General features: G+C 34.2%; 1 protein-coding gene and 2 pseudogenes across 1 annotated transcript; 1 reads left to right on the top strand and 2 right to left on the bottom strand.

Moving 5' to 3' along the window:
* Positions 1 to 3,099: 3,099 nt before the first annotated feature.
* LOC116119261 lies at positions 3,100 to 4,193 on the bottom strand (annotated as a pseudogene).
* An 11,271-nt stretch (positions 4,194 to 15,464) lies between these two features.
* On the bottom strand, positions 15,465 to 18,874 carry LOC116119267 (annotated as a pseudogene).
* A 2,686-nt stretch (positions 18,875 to 21,560) lies between these two features.
* Positions 21,561 to 21,914, top strand: LOC116119266 (proline-rich extensin-like protein EPR1). Its single transcript, XM_031405197.1, has one exon. It carries the CDS (start codon positions 21,561 to 21,563, stop codon positions 21,912 to 21,914), a length of 354 nt encoding a protein of 117 aa, XP_031261057.1.
* The last annotated feature ends 1,661 nt before the right edge of the window (positions 21,915 to 23,575 follow it).

Raw genomic sequence — 23,575 nt, 5'->3', positions numbered from 1 at the left:
GATGAGATTGAGAAATGAGTCATGTTAAGCTTCTTGGGTAATCAGCATTGCAATATTGAATGCTAGAGATAGATTTGAGAATCAATGAAATCAATCTAGAATTCTATGTGCTTTAATTGTTGGTGCGGAAGTTTAATTGGGAAAAGTAGGAAAACACAGCCTGAGAAGGTATGTTTTACAATTTAGAGAATTCAATTTACAATCAATGCATGTGAATATGGAAATAGCATAATCCGGAGGTTTAATCCATAGAATCCGAATGAAGTCAAAACCCTACCCGTTTGTTTAAATTGATACTATCTTGTTTTTTTAATCTTGCTTGCATAATTTAGCTTTGAATATTAGCAATTTTTGTTTTAGTTGTAAGTTTAATTTTCTCCCATTAATCCAAACAAATTCGATTGCTCCAACTTGAAAACAGTAGTCAACTTAGTGCTTAGCAGCCAATCCTCATGGGAACGATACTCACTCATCACTTTATTACTTTGTGCGACTAGTGCACTTGCTATTTATGCATGTTGTAGTAACAACGCATCAGTGCGATGGGGAGCCCGTGAGTGATGAGCAGAATATTCCCGTATGTACGCCGCCTTCAGTGAGCGGCCTGAGAATGAGAAGAAGAATTGGTATAGCCCATGAGAGTGCATGCGGATGAGGGCTATACCCGAGAGAGAGAATACACTCACATGGCCAAGGGTTCCGAATCCATGCATCAACTGAGTCCGATTGGCATAGAATAAGAAAGAATAACAATGAGAAAGCATGAGAAAAGAAAGAAAAGAAATGCATAAAAATAGAAAACAGAATATTGCATGTGCATTTCATTCATGCATTGTTATCATGACTTCTATCATGATTAGTAAGAATAAGAGAGAAAGAAAGAAAGAATAGAGAGAGAGAATTAGTAGAAGGGTACTGTGCAAAGAAGAAAATAGAAAGAACATGAGAGAAAGAAAAAGAAGAAAAAGAGTAGAGTAAGGAAAGAATTAAAGAGTGATACACAGGGATAGCAGTGTAGAGGTTTTACTTACTGAGCATTTTTGTGCTCACCCCGTTGTTTCTATGTTTTTGCAGGAAATAGGTGAGGATGCCGTTGAATGGATGTCGGCAAGCGGAGAGAAACGGCTACACTGTCCACCATTTTGATAGTTTTTTTGTACATGTTATTTTGTACTATGTAAAGAATGTATATATTAAGTAAATAAAAAATTTGGGCCCAACTACTTTCTATTAATTATACATGTATTTTTATTAAGTATATTTTATGAGCATATTAGTAGAAAGAAGTCATTACAAGAAACCAGAATCAGGTTTCACAAAATTGGAGACTGAAGCAGGTAAAACGAGAGTCTATAAAAGCGTTAACAATTTTGACTTGGAATCACTACTTGATCCTCCTTTATACAGAACTTCAGAATCAATCTTCGAATAAATTTCATCAAGTTTTTGGGAGCCATTACTACAATGAAAAAAAAAATATCATCAAATAAAAAAAATAGAGAAAACAAACAATCAGTCAACTTAATAGAAATTGTAAGACTCTGTTATTACTTGGGAGACATTTATTCTTCATGATATGTGATAGAGACACAATATTACAACTGGTGATTCTGATTCAAAAATAGAATAACATGCAAGCACTATATCAAACTGCTATTGGTATACTCACCGTATATGACTCCAACTACTACAATTCTCATTAAAACAACAATATCTCAGACATACTACAGAGAACACCAAAACCTTGGCAAGTGTTCCGAAAAATAAATAGATAATTAGATGATAACAATAATGGTAACTTCTGAAGCATTTATACCACTGGCATTTCATAACATCAATTCATAAAACAACAATAGTATTACAATATACACTAAATACAACAAGATAATAAATAAAATTGTAAAGAAAAAAACACCAATTTCAGCAGTAGATTTACCGAGAAAATAATGTGCAACGCGACTACCAGAACAACAAATAAACAACCTAACCTGAACAAACAAAATCGTAATAAGAAAGACACCAATTTTAGGAGTAATACCAAGAAAATAATCCACAACACGACTACCAGAGAAACCAATAAACAACTTGAGCATAACAAATTATCAGCACAACCATCTAACAACAACTTCTTATAACAATAATAACAAATCTTAGAACTCTGTAAGAATAACATGCACTTTAATCAAAGTTAAAATTGATGACAAATTAATTAGACCAATGTAAAATAAAAAATGACATTGTCACTGTAACTAAAGAAAATTTACTTTACTTATCTCAACTTCAGTCAACAAGAAAAGACGGACATGGAAAACGTGACAAACGGACTGGGACAAATGCCTTTAATGCCAAAACTAGCAGATAAAACCCTAAATCCTCAAATTTACTTCAAGTAAAATAATAAACATTAAATCCGCTTATTTACTTTGAATATCAACAGCATTTTAAACGACAATGTTTTTCATCACTTACAAATTTTACAAAGCCAAAATGATAGCGCACTGTAAAACTTTAATATTACCATTTCAGTCGGACAATGTCACTATAACTTAATATAAAAGTATAAAAGAAGGGAAAATCAAAGATTCCTTCAAAATCTCACTATCAAATACTAAACCTGACAATAGAAATGAATTTGACACTAACAATTACAAAATCAATAGAATTTCAAAATTAATAATAAAAGAAATAATGATTCCATACATAAAATAACATGAATTGGAAACATTATATTGAAAATAGAGAAATCCTTATAATTTAATTGTAATGACATAAATGACAGATAAAATACTCAATTGTGTATTACTTTGAAACCATTTCATTTTGAAATAACATTAATGGACAACAAAAGATCAACTTGAAGCAACAGAAAGTGAAATTTTACCATATGTACATAATTATGCAAATAGATAATACTTTTCCCATGGGAGAAGATGATCATGCAAGTATTACAATGTTCACGACCTAAAACAAAAGCGTTAGGAGGATGACAACCTAAAACACAATAGACCATTCTATATATGCTTATTCAACAACATATTATGTAGATATTACATACAAGCAAAACAAAATGTTAAAATTACAGTCTCTATAGTGTTCTAATCAAAGAGCAAGAGAACTCGCCTCATCCATTTTCCATAGGCCTTCCTCATACTTGTACCACCTCATAAAGCCTTCATCACTTTGAGTACGCTGGCATATGATGCACGAGTGCTCAGTACATGTTAAGAACTCATGTAATCGAGCAGCCTTCTGCAAGATAATTTTATCTAGCTTCTTAATAATTTTTTCGGGCATCAGTGGAGGAAGCAGTGGACCTTCTATAAGAAGGCAATGTGATATGTTGAAGACTTCCAGGGTTGGTAGGTCTTCCAATATAAGCATTAGAGCATCCTTAACTATCATTGAGCATCTCAAGCTCAAAATCTTCAAATTTGGAAGAAATTTGGCTATCGTAGAAGCAAAGAGAATGTTAAAAGGACCCATGACCTTGAGTTCACTAAAGTTCTTGCAAGTTATGGCTATTTCCTCTATAAGATAAAGCAGATTTACTATACTAGGCATTGTCAGGGATTCAAGACATCTCCATGTACGAATGGCCTTGCAAATTACATCCTTCTTTATTTTGTTCCAAGCTGGCATAACGAGACGCCTCAACTAGGGGCACCTGTAGACAACAATATATGGTGGGTTACTTCCCAATTCACTGTACCAAAAAGAAAATTAAAGATGATTATCACTGGTACCAAAGGCAATGCCAAAGACTCAGTCAATAAACAGGAGAATAAAAAAAATTACCTTTCAACAAGGTTTTAAACAGAAACATAAAAAAATTGTCTTTCAGCAATATAAGTAAATTATTTGTCCTCTACATACAAATTGAAGTGAAAAATCAAGGTTCTTATGTATCCCCGACTGAGACTCAACGAAATCTTCAACAAACGAGTCAATGTCTTATCAGAACACTAATCAACATAAACATATGGCTCTAATGGGATTTTGATGAAATTTGATTTCAACATTGACAAATCAAGAGTTTTCCAAAGCAAAGGATCACAACAAGCTAAACATCATGAATTACAAATGTGACCAATCCCTGAAGTCAACTGGAAGAGATCAAAAGACAGGAAGATTTTCACCAATATGTCAGTGTCTAGATCCTCCCATCTTCTTATAACAGAGGCACCATCTTTCATTTGACCGATTGCCTAATTATCTCATAGAACTTTCAGAGCATCAACACACTTGAATAAGATATCCACATAATCCATGTACAATATGCACAAAATATCATTCAATACATTAATTTATGTGAATTTAAAAAATTCGTACTAATCGAATGATCAAATACTTAATATACCTATGTAGAGATATAGATGAATGCAAACTGTTTACATTTAAGATAAATTAATACTTAACATTAAATGATTATGACCAAGAAAATTTATATTCGTTGAATAGAATAATCGATTTTTCTCGGTAAAATCAACAATGAAACAACGATATCTGATATATATAACAAAATCGAATAATTAATGTTCAACAAAATAAAAATACCATCATTAATTTACAAAAATACTAAAAAAGAGAATCAAATAACAACAATAACTCTCATTAATAATTAATATGATATTATCTACCAAATCCAAACACACAGAAAACTGTTCGCTATCCAATATCTTACCAAAAATTATATAAACGACTAAGACCATAACAACATTATAATTTCCATATACTTACACCCAAAAAAAGGCCACCAAAAGATCATGATTCCTTATAAACAAACGAAAACACAACCCACAAATCTATTACAATTACCATCACAAATTGTGCAACGAATCATTGCAAAAGCAATTCAGAATAACAACACTACTCTTCAAGCAATACGGTTGACATAAGTTTTACTAATATCATCATGTTTCGTTAATTTGTTGATTTCATTGTTTTGTTAGTCATACAGAAAACCGTATTTCGACTCCCAACAATTGAAACGGATTATGCCGAATCACTTGTGTCTTTAGTTCTTAACAGTTTTCTAATACATAAAAACCAAAATACATGTTAGAATCGATATTTAACTAAACAATATTTTTCACACTTTTTTATTGTTGACTTCTTGATCATACAGGTAATGATATTATGATTACCAACTGTTGAAACTATTATTTACAATTTTTTTTTTTTTTGGTGGATCTTTGTTTGGAAAACACTTTTTTTTTATTATTATTATTGTGGATCTTGTGTTTGAAAACCATTATTTACCTTACAATTTGCAAGTGCAAATCTCTAACCAACAAACAAATATAAAGGAAGTCTTACATAGAAGAAACATCTTCAAACAACGATACAGACTACCAGCAATAACAACGGCAGGGCTTTCGATTCTGAAGATCCTTGCAGAAGTAGAAAATAAGCATGCTTCACTACTACTTGGAACACATTTTTTCTTCATGGAACATGATAGAAATAGAGGATTACAGCTACTTATTGCATCTTGCAAACAAAATAACCAACAAGCAATTTATCAAACCGTTGTTTCTCTAATCACTATGCACGACAGTAAAGGTGTAAAAATTCTAATAAAATTAGTGAAACTAACTAATCAATTCCACAAACTGAAAAATTTCAGGGAAGTCTTCAAGTCCATGACTCCAACTGCGACAATTCTCATTAAAAGGAGAATATTTCGGATTTGCAACAAAGAGAATCAAAATCGTATACATTGGGATAGATCAACATCGCTAGAAAATATCACATGTCCAAGATGTAACGTAGATTACCAAATAGTATGTATGAAATATAATTTTTAGTGAGTTCCTTATATGATTTATTACACATGTAAAAATTTAAATGCTTTTTAATTTATATTGAAAATAGAAATTAAAACTCATTGGATTGTGTATACATGTTCAACAAACATCAATCTAAATGTATTATAATGTAAATTAACAAAATCTATAAATAAACATTCCTATCGCACATCGAAAAAAACTTCCATTCTATTACTAACCAAATTAAATCTCACGTAGAACGATAACATCCATTTGGAGCACGGTTGCCGAACCATTATTCACTATCCAACCGATATATTATAATATCATCATGACGTTTCCGACTTGAATACTTCAAAATATTTATTACGTTTGCTACTGTTTCATATCCTCTTATTCAAAAACTTATTAACATTTTTTCAATTAACGCGTTTACTTATTACTAGACATTTATTCGTTTTCCCAAAGCACCTTTTGTATTCTCAAAAAACAAATAAATAATTTACATAATATTAAAGTGATACCAAGACAAATTCAGAGAAGTCATGACCAGATGTTAAGATAAATCATTTTTTTTATCAACCAAATTAAATCCCACGCTGAATGATAACATCCATTTGGAGCACGGTTGTCGAACCATTATTCACGATCCAACTGATATATTATAATATCATCATGACGTTTCTGACTTGAATACTTAACAAAATATTTATTACATTTGCTACCGTTTCGTATCCTCTTATCCAAAAAGTTATTAACGTTTTTTCAACCAACGTATTTACTTATTACTAGACACTTATTCGTTTTCCCAAAGCACCTTTTGTATTCTAAAAAAAAAACAAAAAATTTTAAATTTTAAATAAATAATTACATAATTAAGGTGATACGAACACAAATTCAAAGAAGTCATTGACCAGATATTAAGATAAAATTAATAATTATTAATATCAATTGTACACAGATGTTATTAAGTCACTCATGCAAGTTGAGAAGACTACCTAAATATTATATGGTATAATCGTACAATCGATATTATTTTTGCAGAAATGTTTTTGATATTCGATGCAATATTCATGCATATTTTACCGCTTTTTCCAATTCATTCTTATTATCGTTTCTATTAAACTCATGCCAATTAGATTTTATTCTTCTTAAACAACCATGTTTATGTATTATAACATCTTTATTCGTATTCCATCTATTTCTTTTGTATTCCTAATTAAACAAAACAAATCAAAATATGTTCTGTTGCGAATCAACAAAATTTTAATTAAAAAACTAAGATACTCAATAAAACATAAACAATTAAACAAGACCAATGGCAAACTGTATAAATATTTTATATTAATTGATATATTATCACATCATCACAACTTCTCTGACTTGAATAGTTAACAAAATATTTATTATCGTTTCCTTTAAAACTGTGCCAATAAGATATCATTATTATTATATGACCGTGTTTATTTATTGTTGATAGGTGCATTGTACTATTATGTGATATTTTTTATACATTACTATTAAAAATCAAGATATTATAATTTGGTTTTAATTATGGGTTAATGTAACTACTTTTTTATTGATGTGATTGATATTTTGACGATATCTCGTATTGTGATATTTAATGTCGTTCTTAATGTACAACTTTTGTTAAAGTGTTGATCAAATAAATGATATTGTTTATGTAGATATTTATATGATATTAATGGAATTCATGAAAGAAGACATTTATTTTGATGAAACACAATCCGTTTCCCACTAGTTTAAAAAAATTCGTACTAATCAAATATCTCAAATGCTTAATATACCTACATAGAAATTTACATGAATGCGGACGGTTTACATTTAAATATAAGTAGTACTTAACATTAAATGATTAATACAACCATCATTAATTTACAAAACTATTAAAAACCATATTCAGATAACAACGCTGACTCTCATTAATAATTAACAGAACATTATCTAAGCAGCTGAAATACCAAAATATATATATATATATATATATATATTGTTCTCTACCCACACGCGAACTATATAGACCATAGATACCATATTGACAACATAATTTTCATATACTTGCACCCAAAAAATAGCACCAAAACATCATGATTCCTTACAAAAGAACAAAAAAAACAACCCACATGTCTGTTACAATTACCATCAGAAATTTTACAACGAATCATTGTAAAAGCAACCAACAAAGATGACATCACTTTACAAGCAATACAGTTAACGTAAGTTTTACTAAAACCATCATATCTCATTAATCTATTGATTTCATTATTTTCTTAGTCATAGAGAAAATGATATTATACAAAATGGTTAAACATACAACTAATAACAATAAGATAGTGGTTTATTCCACAGCAATCTTATAACAATAATGGTTAACCATACAAATGACTTTGTCGGACCATGTGCATCTTTAGTTGTTAATAGTTTTCTAATACACAAAAAAACAAAATGCGTTTTAGGATCCATATTTGACTGAGTCATATTTGACACACTTATTTATTCTTAATTGCTTAATCATAAGGTAATGGTATTGTGATTCCCAACTATGGATTTTTTTTTTTTTAACTATTACAAATCTTGTGCTTCTAAACCATTACTTATCATACAATTTACAAGTGCAAATCTCGGAACAAACAAGCAAACATAAAACAAATATTATAAAGAATGGACATTTCGAAACGACGACAAAAACTGCCAACAATAACAACAACGAGACTTTCAATTCTAAAGACACTTGCAGAAGCAGAAAATAAACAAGCTTTGCTACTGTTGGGAACACATTTGTTCTTCATCGAACATGATACATATATGGGATTACAACTACTGATTGCAGTTTGCCAAAAATATAACATGCAAGCAATATATCACACTGTCGTTGCTCTGCTTACTGTACATGACAACAAAGGTATACAAATTCTAATGAAATTAGTAAAACTACCTAATCATTTCTACAAACTGAAATATTGCAGGGAAGAATTCAAGTCATTGACTCCAAATGTCACAATTCTCATTAAAAGACGAACATTTGGGACTTGTAACAAGGAGAATCAAAATCGTATACACTGGGCCATATCAACGTCACTAGAAAATATCACATGTCATAGATGTAACGTGGATTACCAAATAGTCTATATGAAATTTAATTTTTAGTAAGTTTCTTATGTAATTTCTTGCACATGTACAAATTTAAATGCTTTTTAGTTTAATCTGAAATAGAAGTTAAAACTCACTCAATTATCTACGATTGATCCAAATATTTAATAACTTATAAAGAAAAACTTATCACAAAATTACAGTGATCAGTAAAATGTAAACTATATTTAATAAAAATATTAAACACCAATGATTATGACAATTTCAAATAATTAAACATGTTCGAAAAAAAAAAATCTAAATAATGTTCCTATAACATATAAAAATAAATTTCCATTCCATTATTCATTAGATTAAATTCTATGCCAAACCACAACATATTTTGGAAACCCGCCTGACGAACCATTGTTAACTATTTATTAGGCTTTCCTTTAATGCGCTACAAACAATTTTGTTACCATTTCATATCTCATTGCCCAATAAGTTTTCAAAACTTTTTCAATCAACGTATCTATCTGTTACTAAATGTCTGTTAATTTTCCCGGAGCAACTTTTATATTGTGTGATACAGTATCTCATAAATTGATTGCGTTGTCATGTTCTCAACTGCATCCCAAAATCTTTGAATAAACTGTATAGATCATAGACATGCATTTTCAAAATCAATATGAGGATTATGCATGTGAAGGAACCATTGGAATTTTATACTATGACAAAAATTCTCGCATAAAAGATGAGTTCAAATTTATTCTGTCAGTTTGTTTCCTATTTCTATTTAGATAAAACAAGTCAAGATATATTCTAATGTGAAGTAACAAAATTTTAATTACAAAACTAAAATACTAGATAAAACATAAACAATATTTAATATTTTAATAGATATTTAATAACAATATTAGACAAAACTGTTTATAAAAATGTTAAAAAATTAAACATATTCAACAAACATCAATCCAAATATATTATAATCTTAATTTAAAAAAAAAAACTAGAAATAACCATTTCTCTTACAGATTTTAAAAAACTTCTGTAGCATTATTGATCAAACAAGATTGAAGCCGAACTATATGCATGTTTCATAACCATATTAACGAACCACAATTAAAAAATTAATAAATATATTAGGACATCATCATATTATCTCTGACTTTGATACTTGACAAAATATTTATTGTCCTTCCTTTAAAAATGTATCAATAAGATTTTATTATTAGTAAATCACAATGTTTATTTATTATAATATCTCAACATCTTGCCGAACCATCATTAACTACCTAACTAATATATTGCACACTTAACAAAATATTTATTATGGTTTTCTTTAATATTGTACAGATAGTCTACTAACGTTTCGTATTACCTTATCCAAATAATTATTAACAATTTTTCGATCGACACGTTTATTTATTACTAGTTGTATGTTCATATTCCACCTTTTCGTATCCTATTCTCCTATAAATATTGCTCTGACATCAATCACCCATTTAACTTTCTTCAGATACCATACACTTTAATTGTTCATTTCTTCTCCAAACTTAATTCGAAAATGGCTGACAAAACATCACAACCAAAAGAATCTACAACGAATATCAGCAACGACCTCAACAACAATAATTCTCCACCGAGGCAACCAGAAGGTATAAATGTTTCACATCTTTTGTATCCTAAATTGCAAAATGTCAAACAAAACAATAATACATGTTTGCGGAAATATAAAAACCATTAAAAAAAATTGATATGTCGAGAGTTCATCTCATAATTATATTTACACATTCATGTTACCGTTTCCATATATTTATAAAATTTGATTGTATATTGTTTCTACAATTGGTTTAGACATTTTTCAGGGAATGCCGAAATTGAGGGAGATTTTCAAAAAAGTTGACACCAATCTGGATGATCTACGTACTACTAGAGACAAATTCAGAGAAGTCATTGACAAGATATTAGAAATCATAGAATCTGCCATGGATATTATCTATAAGATAAACAAAAGAGAGTATGCATATGTACCAGAGGAACTGAACAACTATAAGAAAAATAAAAATAAAGTCTACATCATCCAAACCCACTTCACAGTATGAAAAACCAATGTACTTATTTTTTTTATAATAAAATTATTATTCTTTATATTCAATTTTATCTTGAGTTTGATGTTACTCATTAATTGATTGAAAATTCTTCCTTTAATTGACGCATTGTATTTACTCTTTGATGAATCTACTAAAAATTCTCCATCTTGACATGTTAGTTTTGATTTAATTCTTCTATCTTCACACATTGGATGAGTAATAATAATAGTATACATTACATAGGCTTTCCAAAAATCTAACCATTTTAAATAAAAACATATAAAGATGGAAGTTAGTCTATTTTCAAACCTTGGCTGGAGAGAATCCTATACTGTGAGAAAAAAATTTACCGATCAATGTCAAACCTGAAAATGAACTCAATATAAATTTTAAGTTTAAATAATTGATTATGATAATATTAATTGATATTAATATATAAAGGTACAATTATTAATTTTATCTTAACACAATTCTATACATATATAGAAGTTATATCTACTCTAAAACTCGTATAATTTAACAATTATCATCTCTTAATCTAATTACTTTATTTTGTTAGAATAAATTTGTTTACAACCTATTTTAAAAATATTAAATAAATATAACCGCGCAACGCGCGAGCCCCATGTCTAGTTTAGAAATATTCCTATATATAATCAACCTTATTAATCTTAACAATAAAGATAGGTTGACAAATCCTTCTCACTAATTTTTTTCACAAACGCGACGTGGCACCTCGTAATTGGTCAAACGGGATCTATTGTTAGATAGCGGGACCCATTGCGGGTTGACCAATTACAAGCTACCACGTCACGATTATAAGAGAAAGTTAGTGAGAATGTTTTGTTAGTATAGTATTACCCTTACTACTTACCAAATCTAGCACCATCTAGCAAGGTTTAACATATTTTAATTAGACTGTTAAACCGTATGGTTAAATGTTAGACTATCAAGTGTTGTATAATCTAGCGTTATATATTATTAATAAATCATGAGTATCTATAACATTATAGATATAATTGGTAAGTCACTAGATTTTATAGCTAGATTTCCTCTTTAAATAAAATCGGTACATTTTGGAAAAGTGCCATCATTGAGTTGGGTATAATTTCTAAAGCTATTTACTCTCCTGAAAGGGAGAGGAATGTCTTTGTATTTTCAGGGATCAAATGTCAAGAATACTGAGTTATGAATCCCTTTGGCGGTGTATTCTTCCTCAATTTATACTTGTAAACTTATTTGTGATGAAACTCGTGTGATAGATCAAGGTGGTTGTATTTTTACCTTCCCAATGCTATCAAACAAATTCTTATCCTCACTGGGTTCCACAACCATACTTCACTGTCTAAGTAGATCCCTCTTTGCAGGTAAAACTCATCTTGGAGTTTAGTATTAAGGCTATGAGCTAGTGATACCTAACCTTTCAAGGTTATGTTGAAGAATCCCCATAACATAATTCATGAACCAAAATGACCAATTTGTCATTTTCTTTTTCTTCAATAAATTTATCTACAGACGCCTTGTTTTTACCATTTCATTTATCGTGAATAGTTTAACCTTTTATTTATGTGGATGTAACTGAGGATTCATAATGGGAATCTATCGAGGAAATGCCAAGGTTAATGACTTGAACCAAAAGTTATGGCAGTTATAATGGGAAACTATCTGATAAATTCTTACTCTGATTGATTTGTGTTATGCCTGAAAAAGTAGGACTCACGCCAAAGCCTTGTCAACATGGGCGGTCAGAGCTTAGGTAGGTTCTGCAGCCTTTCAGACGTAACCGCGTCGCATGATGACGTGAGCGGCATGCTTCTGCCAGTGCAGTGGGTATGCACCAGAATGGCGAAAGGCTGGAATTGTTCCACGTGTCCAATCCCTGCACAAGTTGAGAAAATCACTCGAGCAAGTGAGCAACGGGACATAAAGAAGGATTTGCATGGCAATCTGACCCACTCACAGATTCAGTAATCATTACCTCAATTCATCCTACTATAAATAGAGGGCTCCTCTCCCGTTTGTGGGATTAGCTAATTTTTCTCTGAAATAGGATACATTCTCTCTCTCTCTCTCTCGCTCTCTCTCCCGTGTATTCACTTGTATTCTCTAAGCTATAAATCAGCTTACTAAACATGACCTGATCTCATACATTAATACAATACCAGTAGACGTAGGATTCGCTTATTTAAGCATCCGAACCACTTTAAACATTGTTCTTCACTCTTTAAGCAAATACCCTCCATATACACGTGTGTCTTCTGAGTCAGCTCAGCATTTCCCACATGCGATTAGTTGGTGTCAAAATCAAGCATCGACAATTTGCATTCAAACTGTTGTAGCGACTATTCTATCTGGCAATCAGCTTTCCATTAAGTTGTTTTGAGTTTTCAATGAAATTTCATTCAAGAAACTTTTGCTCATTGTTTTAAAAACCGGACCGAAGGGCAACCCGCTCTGATGATCGAGTCACGGTTCAACCGGTCCAACCGGTTGGATCGGTGATGTCATCACACATCATGATGACGTCAACACATTTTTAAAATAGATTTCTATTTTTTTAATAAGATAATAGCAACTTAATTACTGTCCAATCCAACATGATTCAAAGTTCAAATTCAACAACAATCCTAACATAATTTAAGTATTTGACAACAATTCAAAGTCCAAATCCAAACATGATGTTGTATTTACATATTAAATGTCAAAATACATACTAATTAATAACAAAACATTTGATACAAGTGTTTTTTCTTTGATCCGTCTCCATGTTGATTGAGCTTCACACACTAGCATCAAAATTCATCACCATCATCATCATCATCATCATAACCATCACCACCATCTACGCATGTTGACAGTTAAGTATCCATAGGCAAAATTTGTAATCCAAAAAGGTAAAGGTCAAACAACAAAACTCATAATGAACAAACCAGTTGATAGTTTCAAAAGATTATGACTTAACGTATCACCCTATAAGCAAGCTTATTCCATTTTAGTTGTTAAGATGGATCAGTTGGGAGTGAATGCTTTACTTTCTACATCATAAATTAATTTCAAATATTCAATAAACAACTAAATGAACCCAACATTATGAAACGGTCTCATATTTAACAATATATAGATTATAATAATAATATTATAAAAAAAACAATTAAGCCCCATAACGGCACCTAACTAAGCGGAAGTTGAGCGTGACTAATCAGAAAGCTAAAAATCAATCTTAACACTAATACACAAATTAACAATCATACTTTCCAAAAAGAGAAAACAAAAACAATTAGACTATACATAATATATGCATTAGCAAAACCAATGGTCATTCTCAGGTCTACAATCAAACAATGAAAACAAAAACAAACCCTAGCAGTCTTGCATGCTACTAGAAGGATGAAATAAAAACCACAGGGCAATATACATATAGTAACATCTACACATATAACGCAAAATGCCACTTGAATGTGTTAAAATAAATATTCCAGATATCAGTTGACAAATAATGCTACATCATTGATACCACATTATGTATTAATCATCAGAGGCATATGATGCATAAAATCAAAAGAATGAAGTACACGGTCCATAGACTGCTGTTTGTCACAGATCCTATATAGGACCTCCTAATATTGTAGGATGACATTGCTACAAAAATAAATTGAAATTATTGATTATTGAAGCTGGATCGAAGAAGGGCGTGTTTATTACCTGGATCGAAGAATGGAGCTGTCGCCGTCGATAACGAGGAATGGAGCTATCGCGTCGATTTCCGGCGAGGGAGGAAGACATCGTCGTCGATTTCGAGAGTTCAGATGCGATTTGGGTGAGATTTCAGAGAGAAGTCTTCGCAGAGAACAGACAACAGCGACGAAGCTGAAAAATTTTTGCGAGAAGAAGCTGAGAAATTTGCGTAAGAAACTGAGAAAGAGATGAACTGAACGCGATGGAAGAATGCTACGTGTATTAGGTTTAGGGATTTTTAATCGGACAGTTTATCATTCGGTCCAGTTGGACCGACGGTTCGCTGAAAAATACCCGTTTTTTAACGTTTTAACGCGGTCCATTGCATTATAACGGTTTTAGGGTTGACTCGAACCGGACACGTGACCGGTTCCCGGTCCAACCGGTTGGACTAGCTGGTCAAATCCGACTTTTAAACAATGCTTTGCTTTGTCTCAGTCTTCTTAAAGGTACCAAGGACTCAAACTATATCAATCCATGAGATTGGAGAAGCAAGACATGGCAAGCATCAACACTTGCGTATTGTTTTGTTGCCATTCTTATGATTGAGCAAAAAAATATGAACGCATATGCATGTATTAGTTAGATAGTTATGTAAACAGAAGAAATATAGAAACCAAATGTTATTGAAAAGCTTCTATTTATACTTCCAGTTTATTCATACACATACAAGGACAATACAATTGATTTCCACTGGAAGTTTGCAGATGAAGATTGAAACCAGTAAAGCTGAAGGCTTATGGCTTACCTATACGAACGTTTTGGAACTAAAACTTTTTCATTGCGGTAATCCATAGCTAGCAAACTTTACTTTTGAGATTTTCTGCCCAGGAGGACACCACAAATGGGCTTTGGATTGCATTTTGTCTGATTTTCCAGAGGAGATTATGTTCCAGTTGCTTAAGGTTGGTTGCCCTTCAAAAATATCAGCACATACGCTTCCTGTTGCTCTTTTGACCACAGTAATTCCCTTTGGGTCACCACCCCATTCTTCGAACACAACCAACAGGTTTCCAGTTGAATTCAGCCATGAGCGTGGAACATGATACCTAAAGTAACATCTACCGAGTGAATATTCAAACTGGGGAAACGAACGATGACAAGAATAAAGAAGCAACACTGTTCTCACCATCTTTGAGACTGTTGTCCATACTTCATGTGACATTTCTTCCTAATAGAATTTGAGGTAGGTCTGACTTCTTACCCTATAAAGCCTTGTTAAATTAGAGGATTATCCCATCTTATAAACTTAGTAAGCTTGAATGTGTCTAATCGGTATGAGACTCCAGCACTCTTCCTCACGATCAAGCTTATATGTTGGGTCTTGCGGTCTAATCCATATATTTTGGTTATACATGTTGATATAGGTAGTTGTTAGCTCTAACTCTTCGTTAAATCAAGCTAATATGTTTTGATCATGCCTGTTGATGGAAGTAATTGTTGGCTCTAACTCCTCATCACGGTCAAGCCTATATGTTCTAGTCATGCTTGTTGATGCTATATATCCAGGGGCCAGTGGCGCCCAATGCTGTGGCCATTGATCCAAATCAGCCTTTTTGCCATGGTACTCATATCCAAAGCTAAAGGATCATTGCCTGCCAGTGCATTGAAAGTAGTCTGCAGAACAAATATTTGGTATTAATATATCTGGTATACCATTAATTTTTAACAGTAGTGGAAATGAACTGATTAGAAATTGTTCTCACCTTGTACCATGTCAATGGTTGTTTTTGGGCCAACGATGATCGTTCTACCCATTCAACAGAAAGGCTTCAACTAACGGTATGAAAGCTTAAATCTTCACCTTTCAGACCAATCTGCTTAGATCATACAGTACATTTTTAGCGAGCTTGTGATAAATATCATTGTGAAAAACTTGTACTCGACAAATACTCAATCATTTATGACCAACTTTCTGGCTACATCTGCATTACCTGTTGCTTTTTCAACATTCAACATCATTTAGACAAAGTATACTCACTTTATTTTACTGTTGCTTTTCCAACATTCAACACCATTCTAATAATTTCAAGGGTTCAACAAAATCAATAGTTCACAAGCAAGGGTGTAGTACTACCTGCAGTAATGGCTTTATATATTGTATTAACAATTGGATCTGGTGTGAGTCCTCATAGGACGTAGAAATAATGCATTCAAGCAAAAATTCTTTTCCAGAATAACCCACTAACCTGTCTACAAAATATAGCTCAAGCCATAGTTAAGCAAAAGACCTACCAGAACCCTAAATTTTCAGTATGGTGCAAGGTAACATATTTCTCTTGAATACTTATAGACATAACGTGTAAGACCATTTCTGTTTAGACAAGTCTCTCGTCCCCTCATTGAGACCCTTCAATGTTACTGGACCTAGCATACCAGCACTCCATTGCTCGAAATGTGTGCCTACATTCTGAGAATTTGATGATGGAAAGAGTAAACTGTCATACTTCCGAGTTGTCAGCAGTGTTCAAAGAATAGAGGCCCATCAGAAAATGAGAAAACTGACCTGAAGACCCACAGATGATACTTAACAAAGAAATCTGGTTCTCACCAATTCTCATTTTGACATTTTGACTGAAACTTAATTTTGGATTGTAAATTCCACCATAAACAGTTCCTGAATTAATGATAAAAGCTAAAGTGAGTTGGTGATAAGTGAAGATACACAAGATGTTCATTTGACATTAGTACTCAGCCAACTTATGATAGTGTCTCAATCTTCCTATCACCTGATAGTTGACCATTAATGAAAACATGCAGTGCATGACCTGCAGACCAAATGTTGAGAAGAGGATCTTGTCCATTCTTCAGAAATCCTTCATTAGAGTCTATATTTACACCGAGTGGGACACAGAAAACATATATTGATAAAAATCAGTTTCAGAAAGATTATAAAAACTAATTTTAAAAATAAGAAGTTAAAAGTGTAAAGGAAGCAAAGAGGTGATTAGTCAAAACTAATCACTTTGTCATATACCACAAATAATCCGAAGCATCTCTAGTCACATTTAATTGTTCCCACAGCCCATCAGTGGTAAAAGTTTTATCATCACTAGAAGAGGCACTTTCTTCAATGTATGACTGCCAAGAAAATTTGCTGACAGTTGTCATCTGTTTCACGGAGCTTTGGGAACCAAGCTGTTACAAATTCACCCTTGAAAATTTTCTCACACTGACTCTACATAAAAAGCTCAGGTTTTTTTCGTAGCAAAATCGCTTCTTGAATTTCTAGCATGAGCGATTTGTTATGTCTTTACTATATTGAACTTCAGTATGTTTTATGAAGTTTCTTCCATAATAGAATGTAGATTTCATGCGAAAACTAATTGAAACATAGAAAAAGTATTGCAAGTGTTAAGTAGATGTTAAGAAACAGGCACTAATTGCAAGATGTTGAATAGTCTTCCCCTTACCCGAGCAGTGTTGTAAACTGCAGTTTTGCAGTCAGGGAGGATGCTGATGGACCAAGTTGGCAGTTCATATTTCATATTTAGAAAGTTCACTTTTACCGAGTATGTTGTGTCATAGTTAGCAAGGAATGCCGCACAAGATCCAGATTTTGGGTTAAATACTTGAGCCTGTAGATAATTATAATGATTAGAAGCTCTATTCTCAAAGATGGATGACAAAATATGGAATGCACAAATTCCTTGATTCATGCTGGTTGTGATCAAGGAGCAATTCTCTCATTCAATCAATCCATAATTTATGTGATTGATTGAATAATTACATTTAATTGTATTCATTGTTTTCCATTTTTACAATTACAAAAGGTGTATAAATTAGCACTGTATAGATAAATACATAATAAGAAATACAGAAATCTTTTCCTCTTTTCTCTTCTCTCAGCATACTTTGGCAGTATCAACATCCTGAACTGCTACTCTTTGCCTCTTCATATCAATTCCTACCATGGTATCAGAGCCATAATCTTCACGCTTCCGCACAAACAAGCCTCTCCTTTCTGTTCCTGCAATCAAACAAAAAACTCGTTTTAGTATCTTGTTTTTTTTCTGCAAATGGCAGATAATCCAAACCCAACTCAAACTCAATCAACTGCAGCAAACCAAACAAATGCAAATCCCATTTCCACCGGCCCAGACCCAACCCAAACCAGTTCACTCCCAACCAATTCAATCCCAATTGGCCCAAACACACAAACCAGGCCTGACCCAGCTTGTTACCCATATGGAATGTCGGGTTATGACCCGGATTCTTTTACCCGCACCGACCCAACTCCTCTTGGAATACCGGGTCACAACCCGGAATCTGGTTCACAAACGGGTACGGATCCAAATCCCTACCCGTATCCATTTCGCTTCATCCCAGCCAATAGCAACGGTCACCCTGAACCAGGCGATGTTCTATTTTCGCCGGTTTCCGATGGACCAAAATTGGTCCTCATCAAACAAACCCTTATGGGTTCAGACAACTACGCATCCTAGGCTCGCGATTTCCGGCGAGCTCTCATCGCAAAAGACAAAGAGCTTTTCCTAGACAAAAACTTCCAACCACCACCACAGCCACACCTCCAACGCCACTGGAACCGCTGCAACACACTGGTCCGCTCATGGATCAGTAATTGCATCTCTACAGACGTTTCGGCCGGACTCCCACCAACAGAGATGGCCGCCGATATATGGGCATACATCAAAGAAATGTATGGGAAACTCGATCTCGCAAAAACGTATACCCTCCGGCAGCGATTGATCGAACTCAAACAAGGAAACGCTTCGATGACCACTTATTTCAATCGGCTCTCTGCCGTTTGGAACGAGTTGGACACTGCTGAGGAATCTCTTGAAGGGCCGCCGGAAACCCTCCACCAGTACCAACGGATCCGCGATCGCGATCATCTGTCACATTTTTTGCTCGGGTTGAACGAAAGCTTTTATGCTTTTCGCACCCAAGTTCTGGCCACTTCCCACCACCTTCCCTTCGCCGGAGTTTTCAACTGGCGGTGCAGGATAAGAGCCAACGCTAGTTGAACTCCGATCGGCCATCCACTAACTCTCTGGTTTTTGCAGGGCTTAAGGAAAACAACGATGGGCGCTCGCGGGTAGGGCAACCTGCAAAGGAAAAGGGCACGAATTTATATGCAAAGATGAAAGGCCCAGATTTCATCTCTGCATCTAACGATCAGAAGCTGGTTGCGTTTTTAAACGCATCTAATGTCTCAAATCGAGCCACGTCACACTCAGAGTCAAACAGGCTAACCAACTAGTCAACTGGGCCCAAGCCTTGGTCAAACGGATCGAGAAACGGGTCCAATGGGTCTGACAATTCACGCTTTAATCGGGGGCGATTATATTGTGACTATTGCAAACGGACCAATCATGATCGAGACCATTGCTCGAAATTACATGGACGCCCTAAAGACAAAAATAACAATTCTTCTTCTTTTCAGGTTGATTCAGTTTCTTCCAGCAATCCGCAAGCACCTGTTCTCACTTCGGATCAATATAATCAATTGCTTCAGCTTCTAAATAATGCTCCCATCGCACCTACAGCGTCCTATACAGGTACTTCCTACTGTTTCAATTTAGTTACTACTGACATGTGGATTATTCATTCAGGGGCTAGTGATCACATCATTTGTAATCCAAAATTTTTCCACTCCGTTTGCACTACCTCATCCACATCTGTTCGCATGCTGAACGAAAACATAACCCCAGCCACTCACATAGGCACTGTCCAATTATCCGAAAATTTATTCCTTAAAAATGTTCTATGTGTCCCTACCTTTTATTTTAACCTCATATCAGTATCAAAACTATGTGAAGACAATACTTGCACTGTAAAATTTTGTCCTAACACATGTGAATTTCAGAACCCTTCGACTGGGAAACTGATGGGCTTGGGTAAGGTTCATAGAGGTCTATACTATTGGGCACCAGCAAAGTCTTCTAGATTTTTTCATCCGTGTATCACACCCAATAAAATTACCAATTGTAATGCAACAATTAATAAAAACTCTTTTATTCTCCATCAAATGTTAGGTCATGGCGTTACTATTCCCCAACCTCACTGTCCCATCTGTCCGTTAGCTAAACAAGCCCGAATTACTTTTCCACATAGCACTTCTACTACGACACAACCTTTTGCCCTAATCCATCTTGATATTTGGGGACCTTATCACACTCCAAATCATGATGGCTCCCTTTTTTTTCTCACCATTGTTGATGACTTTTCCCGGGGTACATGGACTTTTCTTATGCAATCCAAAGCTCAAACACTTACCCACATCACACACTTTCTAGCCATGGTCAACACACAATTTCATACTTCTGTCCAAAGGATTAGAACAGACAATGCTAGAGAATTCTTTAATCATAATTGTTCATCCCTTTTTTCATCACTCGGGATACTGCATGAAAGCTCTTGCACCTATACACCCCAACAAAATGGGGTTGTCAAACGAAAACACCGTCATCTCCTAGAAGTCGCCCGTGCCCTCAAATACCAAGCTCACCTACCTATCTCTTTTTGGGGCGAATGTGTGATCACTGCTACCTACCTGATCAACCGCATGCCCAGTAGAGTCCTTCTTGGGAAGACCTCTTATGAGGTATTATTCCAGAAGCAACCATCTCTTGATCATCTTCGAGTATTTGGCTGTCTTTGTTATGCTGCCACTCTTGGATCACATGATAAGTTTGGTACTCGGGCTACCTATTGTGTTTTTATGGGATATCCTACGCTTCAGAAAGGATACAGGCTATATGATCCAGTTACAAACAAGTTTTTGATCTCCCGAGATGTTGTATTTCATGAAGATATTTTTTCATTTGCCACAGAAGACACTGTTCCATCATTATGACCATCACCTCTAGTGTTCCCTGACAATGATGCCCTTTAAGATCCTCTGTTCACTATGGTTCCTAATCCACCAGTTCTTCAGCCTAGTACTCCTACTATTGACCCTGACACAACCAACACTGATAACACTACAACAGACCCACCGGATAAACCCCTTATTCCTCCACCCAGCTCTCCTCTTCAGGCTCCTACTGTTCTTGTCCACCGCAGCACTCGTCAGCCCAAACCACCAATCTGGGTTGCAGATTATGAGTGTCCCACCATTTCAGATCCTTCAACTCCATTGTATCCCACCTCAAACTATGTGACTTATGATCGTCTCTCTCCTATATATAGAGCTTGCATCAGTAACATCTCCGCAGAAAGAGAACCCACTAGTTACTCAGAGGTTGTTCAACACTCTCACTAGCGTCAAGCCATGGCTGCTGAGCTTACTGTTCTCTCTCAGAATCATACTTGGGATCTCGTGCCTCGTCCCTCCCATAGAAAACCTATTGGTTGTAAATGGGTCTACAAAATCAAGTATCATGCTGATGGCTCCATAGAATGGTACAAAACTTGCTTAGTGGCCAAGGGATACACTCAGCGGGAAGGTTTTGATTATCAGGACACTTTTTCCCTAGTAGCCAAACATGTCACTGTTCGTACTTTTCTTACAGTAGCTTCTGTCCGTGATTGGCTTCTCCATCAAATGGACGTTCATAATGTCTTTCTTCATGGGGATCTTCATGAAGAAATATACATGGATCTTCCACCGGGATTACGTAGACAGGGGGAGAACACAGTATGTCATCTGCAGAAATCCCTATATGGGCTAAAACAAGCATCCCGACAATGGAATGAGAAATTCAGTAAAGCTCTCACTGGCATAGGATTTGTTCAGTCCAAACATGACTATGCATTATTCACTTGGAACAAAGGTAAAACTTTTATTGCTCTCATCATATATGTTGATGACATTCTTATTACAGGGAATGATGAAACATGTATCAAATCCTTAAAGGAGCATCTTAACAGACAATTCCAAATAAAGGATTTAGGAGAGCCAAAGTATTTCCTAGGCATTGAAATTGCAAGATCCCCAGTAGGAATATCCCTTAGCCAACGGAAATATGTCTTGGAACTTATCTCTGATTCAGGACTATCAGGATGCAAGCCAAGTGTCATTCCAGTAGAACAAAATACAAAGCTGACTACTCAAGAATATGACAGTGGGATATCATCTTCCGAAAATGATCCACCACTGGAAGATCCTACAAAGTATCAAAGACTTGTTGGGCGATTGATCTATCTCACCATGACTCATCTAGACATTAGTTATGCAGTCCACATTCTTAGCCAGTTCATGCATGGACCCAAACAATCTCATATGGAAGCAGCAATAAAGGTTCTAAAGTACTTGAAAGGATGTCCTGGATTAGGACTCCTTCTTCCCCGAGACAAAGAATTAGTTGTCACAGCTCATTGTGACTCAGACTGGGCCATATGTTCAATGACAAGAAAGTCACTTACAGGGTTTTGTATCAAGTTAGGGGGAGCTCTTATTTCTTGGAAGACCAAGAAACAATCAACAGTATCTCTATCTTCAGCAGAAGCCGAATACAGAGCCATGGCCAAAACAACATGTGAGATCATCTGGATTTTGGGGTTATTGGAAGATCTAAAGGTACAAGTAAGAAAGCCTGTCCTTTTATGCTGCGATAACAAAGCTGCAAATGACATAGCAGCAAATACAGTATTCCATGAAAGGACAAAACATATAGAGATTGATTGCCACTTTGTCAGAAACAAGATACAAGAAGGGGTAATCAAGACTTTGCACATTCGTACTTCAGAACAACCAGCAGACATTTTCACAAAGCCATTGTGCAGCAGACAGCATTCATATTTACTTAGCAAGCTTAGAGTTTTTGACATTTACAAACCACAAGCTTGAGGGGGAGTGACGAAATATGGAGTGCACAAATTCCTTGATTCATGCTGGTTGTGATCAAGGAGCAATTCTCTCATTCAATCAATCCATAATTTATGTGATTGATTGAATAATTACATTTAATTGTATTCATTGTT

The sequence above is a fragment of the Pistacia vera genome, unplaced genomic scaffold, assembly GCF_008641045.1.
Source record: "Pistacia vera cultivar Batoury unplaced genomic scaffold, PisVer_v2 Contig88, whole genome shotgun sequence".
Lineage (NCBI taxonomy): Eukaryota > Viridiplantae > Streptophyta > Magnoliopsida > Sapindales > Anacardiaceae > Pistacia > Pistacia vera.
The sequence above is the reverse complement of the archived record's forward strand: the minus strand, read 5'-3'. Positions and strand labels throughout refer to the sequence as shown.

Excerpts from the sequence above, each read along its gene's own strand:
- LOC116119266 (XM_031405197.1), top strand. The coding sequence starts at position 21,561 with ATGGTTCCTAATCCACCAGTTCTTCAGCCTAGTACTCCTACTATTGAC.